Raw genomic sequence first — 6,000 nt, 5'->3', positions numbered from 1 at the left:
ACTCATTACGTCAGTTTCAAACCCTCTAATGAGTTACTAACCAAGTGTGAAAAACTGATTCCAAGCTGGAGTCCCCAAAACCATTATTTCCCAAGCAGTCTCTTATATTTCGGATGTACAAATACTATATATGCCTACCACGATTAGTAAACAAGATGTCTCTAGAAGAAATGTGGAGATTTTTTTCTAGTTAGTTAGTTATTAGCTTTTACAGTTAACTTCCATTTGGAAAGTTATCCCTTTCCAAGTGATGCTGATTTTCCACGAGTGGAAGTGATTTTAAGTTTCCTTCTAAAATTAATGTATTTAAGTTTAAAAAGTGATTTACAGAAAAATGTTAAGTAAACATTAGTATAGGAAATATTCAGGTATGTCAAAAATTACAAATACGTTACTTGTATCCTAAAGTGTGGAAAACATTATCTTGCACCATTCCATAATGAAATCATAAGAAACTTACTACTTTCCTTAACATTAGATCTGCTTCTGCAGAGTCTTACTAATTGCTCCCAGGAAGTTTAAGTTTCACGACATGGCATTATATGATGTTACATTTGGCTTCTCTGCAGCAGCCCCTTAAAACTAAGCCAGGGCTATTTCCAAGCACTTGTTGGGCAGTTTTGAGTTCAGCATCTATTTGCAAAGTGATTTGTGCAGTTCTAGAGACATTGGAGCTTGCCCTCCATCTTCGGATCATCACGTGGTCTTTCTTTCTCTGTCAGGCTTTCAAGTTAATTATTTCCTGTTTTTCTGAATCTGTTCCTCATCCCCCTTCCCAGGTCACCCTCCACTCTCCCCTCCCCACACATTCTTGGCCACCAGCAGGCAGCTCTACAGCAAACCCATCTTTGTCTCTAGGCCTACCCTAGAGCACCCTCCAACAAGAGCCTTGGAGTTTATTCCAGAGTGTAGCAATCTCAGAGCAAAAGTATGTCATTACTGTAGAATCAAAAGTTATATTCCCCGCTTGTTAGTAACATTCTGCATACTTCACTGACCTTTTGTTCTTTCGTCCCTGCCTGCTAAGGGACTGTGTGAGCCAGTCTCCCCAGATTGTTTTCTCTCTTTGTGACTGGATCTCTGGCATCAGCTGTACTGTCACTCCTTTCAGGACTCCCACATTATCTTGATGCTTTTAGCAAACTTGATCAGTTGTTCATGTAACATTGTTTCTGCAGCTGCCTCATCCCTTCCCCTCAAGGCCAGTCTGTTCTCCTCCTGTTGTCTTCAGCAATTCAGGGTGCTAAACTAAGCTGAGGGGTTACCCCATAGTAGCTACATGCCTGGAATTCACTCCATTCCTGTCATCTTTGCCTCTTCATCCCCACACCCAGAAATCTTCTCAAACTGGCTTTTTATGATCATCCAGCCAAATTACTTTTCCTCCAAATTACTTTTCCAACCCTAGCTGAAGTTTTATCTTAAGTCTCTAACTCAGTTTTGTATACTTTATTCATCATCCTTTCCCCTCAGCCCCACCCCAGGTTTTCTCTCCCCTATTCTCCTCGTATGCAAATACCTGAGCTCTTTAACACCTTTCACCTCATATAGCTTCCAGGCCATCTATTTCCCGCCCACTATAAATTAATATGTAAAAAGCCATTACATTAACTGTGCGTATCCACATGGTACATATGTAAGTGTAGGGAGAGAGAGAGAGAGAAATTCAAAGTAGGAAAGAGGATTTAAACACATAACGGACTGCCCAATGCTACCTGGAGGGAAGCTCCCAGCAGTTCTGGTTAGTATGTTCAGCATATTTCACTCTGCAATCCAAATCTGTATCACTTTCAAACACAGTTTAAACAAAGAAAAGCCTTGATGCTTATTGAGGATTCAGATAACTACTCCCTGTTAAGAAGAGTTTTTTTTAAATGGTGTTTTCATTATGACTCCATCTCCATTTATTGATCAAGGGATTTCTTGCCTCACTTAACTCCATAATCTGTTGCTCAGATTAAGAAAATTTGAAAACTATTGTTTGGTAGCATAAGTACAGATTTTAAAGTGATACCTTGGAGGCTGAATGATTCAAATACTATAATCCAAGAAAAGCAACTAACTGATCATGCAGAACATGTTTTTACACATTACTCTATTTCATGGACTGAGCATGCAATGAAACGAATCAGATTAAATGTTTTGTAGATGTGCTGTTATAGAAGCAGGAACTTGCTAGTGCAGTAACATCCAACAGAAAGCAATAATACAAGAGATTGGAAATAACACATGTAAAAAACCCTTAATAAACAAATATATAAGTCACTATTCATTCAACACATTTGGAGCACCTATTATATTCTTTTTTACATGAGGAACAATGCTAGGCATAGTAACTTCTCAGTTATTAGGAACAGAAAAATGCCCCTTACTTCAGTATTTCCTTTCTTGCATCCCTACTATCTAGTATAGCTATATATGTATGCTTTGGGGATGAATGAGCGATCTTGTACGTTCACTGTGCACCTACCCTCCATTTTGCCACTTTGTTAGCCACTTTGTTCCTCATTTTTCCTCCTGAGGGCTAACAGGGAAGGGAAGGAGGTAAACTTCAGGTCAGTCAGGCATGCTTAGCTACCAAAGCAGTTAAATCTCAGTACAATAAACTTTAAAGACTTGTCTAAATTCTTTTGTGTCATTTAAGATTTTGTTCCATCCAGTTGATTGAACAGTCCTGCCAGTTAAAGCTTGAACATATTTGAGATTGATATTTTGGTAATAGCTATTGTAACAATATTTGACTGTCTCTAGACGATTCTGTAGTAAAGTGTTAAGAGTCTGTCCAAAGAATAAATGAAAGGGAACACTAATTTGCCCAGTACTTATTACATGAGAGACTCTGACCTGTGCAATTTACATTGCTTATCATTTTGTGGTTTATAATTACCCAGAAAAGTAGAATGCCCATTTTACAGATGCGGAAACTGAGGGTCAGAGATACTCTGACCAGCCTCTCAATTTGTAGCAAAAACCCTGGCTAACAGCCTCCAAAGCACAAGCCCTTTAAAAAGTACGATTGGAGATTGTTGGCAGTTTTCACTTATCTATGCTGTCCACACTTAACATGGGTAGTTGAAAGCTGACTCTATGTTCCTTTCAAAAATCCCCAAGGAATCTGGTTATGGATAACTCATTTCAGCAACTGAGAAACAAAATGCGTCTGTGAAATAAAAACAGCCTTTATTTCAATTGTTTTTTTCTCTTTCCTTCTTAAAAAGAGAAAAAGGACCCCCCCCCCCCCAGTACTTAACAAGAACCTCACAGAAGGAACACGTCTTCAGACTGGGCTGTGCAGACTACCAAGGAAATGGTGACGGCATCAGGGTACTTTGGCCTAAGAATTAGAGACGATGCAATGAACAGCTGGGGATTTCTGAAGCACAAGTGTGTCACACAGGAAGCCCAACTGTTGGCCATTCTCACTGAGGGCAGCTGCCAGCTAGGGTTTGCTTCTGCAAACCTAGCTCTTCTCGCTCAAGACGGATGCCACCAGCTGCCGCAGCGCCCTCGACTGCCCGCGACTTCCCGCCCCCGCGAACCCGCCTAGGCCGACGCGGCCGGGACGCCGCGGCGCCCCCCCCCCCCCGTGCACGTGACGAGGGGCAGTTTTCCTTCTCCCCTCCCCCTTCCTGAAACCCCGCCTTCCCCTGAGAGGCTGCGGCATTTTATTGCGCCATTACCAGAATGACCACCGTGCCAGCCAATCAGAATGCGAGGCTTCAAGTAAGCCCCGCCCCCTTGGTCCTCAGGTTCCTTCCCGCTCACACCGGAGTCACTTCCGAAGAGAGAGAACCGCCATGAAGAGAGAAGGGGGTGCCGCCCACCTCTGCTCCGACAGCCTCCCTGAGTCCCAGCAGCAAGACGGCAACCACGCACCCAACTTCTCCAGCCACAGCTCATGCCGCCGTCGCCAGCGGCGCCGACATGACAAGGCGCTGCATGCCCGCTAGGCCAGGTTTCCCCTCATCCCCAGCCCCGGGGTCGTCGCCCCCGCGCTGTCATCTGAGACCCGGTAGTACCACCCCTGCTGCAGCGGGAAAGAGAACAGAGAGTCCTGGGGACAGGTACCGTGCAGAGGGCTTGAGAAGGGGCCGGGTCGCGGGGGCAAGGGTATGAGGGAGGACTGCGGACGGCCGCTCTTCCAGTTCCCGCCATCCTCCGCGAGCTCGGGCCTCCGCGTTCCGGGGCCTGGCAAACCCCCGCCCCGCCTCCGCGCGGGGGCTGCTGGGAGTTCGAGTCTTCTTTTCCGTAGTTGGGACGCTGTTCTCGGTCTAGTGACCACAGCCTGGAGGGCTACGGACAACCTGCCTTAGGTAGAACTTGATTTTTGTCCTTTACTTTAGCTGGACCCGGGGCCCTAACTGCTAAATGCATATTTAAGTGGTTTTCTGTACGTTGCCTGTTCTACTTATCTTAGTGGTTGAATAGTATAAGCCTTTTTTATATTGTGGGTAAAATTATGTAAGGTGTGATGAGGGAAAACCGTTCCACGAATTGCTTTATAGTCCAGTACACACGATAAGTCATAATTAAAAGAACATACGGATTTGAAATGTGATGTGTTTTCAACTTCAGTAACTTTACACCTCTCCAGGAGGTCGGTTTTTTGTAAAGATTTTGTGGGCGCTGTGTAATGAGATGGGGAGTTTCGTCAAATGACATCCTCTGACAATAAAATATGTTTAAATTCTCTGTGCACTTGGTACTGTCTTTTTTATTTTAAGTTTAAAAGCTTGTAACATAAGTTTAACAGTGAATTTATTTTCTAATATTGTGGTTCAGGTCCACAACCCCTTATCTTAATTCTGAAAGCCAGAATAAGCTTTGAAAACCGGAAGTTTTCCGTTAAGTTTGGCACCACATCTTGCTTGCTTGGCAGCCAAACTTGACCAGAACTAATAGAAGGCTATAGATGGTCTCTATCCCGTTAAGTGTTGGTATTCTTAAGTTTTGCTGGAGAAATATTAATGTTTGCTTATGGACCCCACTGGGGGCTTTACATAATGCATCCACGTTACCCCCTTTATAAAGTCCAGTAAATTCAGAATTCTAAAGCACATTTGGCCCCAAAAGTTGCAGATAAGGGTTTGTGAGCTGTTACAATTTTTTAACCTAGCTATAAATTGTAAGTAAGTAATGGACCTTTCTGTGCATATGAACTTAGGGAATTGTTCCTCCTTGAAAGTTACATTCATGGTTATTTTACAAATTTTTTGTATGTTTTATCTAAAACCATTTTTCTCTCAGGTGTATTAATCAAAAAGATACAATATTTTAAGGAAGAGATACAGTGTTACAGTTAGTAATTAATGTAAAAACTTTTAATATTATCTTGTTTTGAGTTAATTACCTGCTTTTTAGTCCATTTTCATCTCTCTTTTCTCAACCAATAACTGAAGGCATTTTTTTCTTCCCTTTGCAGAACCTCTAGTATTTCTTCTTTTACTCTTCCGTGAAGTTAATTTGCCTGCTATAATTTACTTTATGAAAACAAATACATAGATTCTTACTTAGCCTGTCACTCGTTCATTTCATAGCTACTTAGCTTTTCTACCACATCTCAAACAAACATTGTGGACTCTCAGTAAATCATTAAAGATGGGCATTGCTATTCTAATCTGACCAGTAAAGTGTACAGATGTAGAAGCAGCTTAACCTTCAAGGGACTTGGATTGTTCAAGTTTTCTCTGAGCATTCCAACTTCATAGTGGATAAATGTTTAGAGAAACTCATTTACCGCTTATTCTTTTTCAGTAAAATGAATACATATTTAGCAAAATTTACCAGAAAACTAATTTTTTGCTCTATGTATAATAACATCCCTCTTTATGCCGTTGACAATTCTAAATACATGAACAAACCAGAATACATATTCTGGTAATGCGGTCCTAGTTCACTTTGTGTCCGTTGTAGGGTACAGAAAGCCTTAAAAATTGAAACAGTTCGGTTTTTGTTATTCTTTAGCTTTCTTCCTTTTCTCTTTGTTTTTCCCAGGCAAGG

The 6,000-nt window shown here is 41.9% G+C and overlaps 1 protein-coding gene across 2 annotated transcripts in view; it reads left to right on the top strand.

Annotated features, from left to right (window-relative positions):
* The first annotated feature begins 3,792 nt into the window (after positions 1 to 3,792).
* SLF2 (SMC5-SMC6 complex localization factor 2) overlaps positions 3,793 to 6,000 on the top strand; it is a 39,974-nt gene continuing 37,766 nt past the window's right edge. For both annotated transcript variants that reach the window (XM_045507372.2, XM_010971034.3), the window contains exon 1: positions 3,793 to 4,064. In XM_045507372.2, the coding sequence (XP_045363328.2) occupies positions 3,925 to 4,064 (140 nt within the window). In that variant the 5' untranslated portion in view covers positions 3,793 to 3,924. The remainder of the gene's footprint in view (positions 4,065 to 6,000) is intronic.

Source organism: Camelus bactrianus, chromosome 11, assembly GCF_048773025.1.
Source record: "Camelus bactrianus isolate YW-2024 breed Bactrian camel chromosome 11, ASM4877302v1, whole genome shotgun sequence".
NCBI classification, from domain to species: Eukaryota; Metazoa; Chordata; class Mammalia; order Artiodactyla; family Camelidae; genus Camelus; species Camelus bactrianus.
Note: the sequence above shows the minus strand (reverse complement) of the source record. Positions and strands in the feature narration are given on the sequence as shown.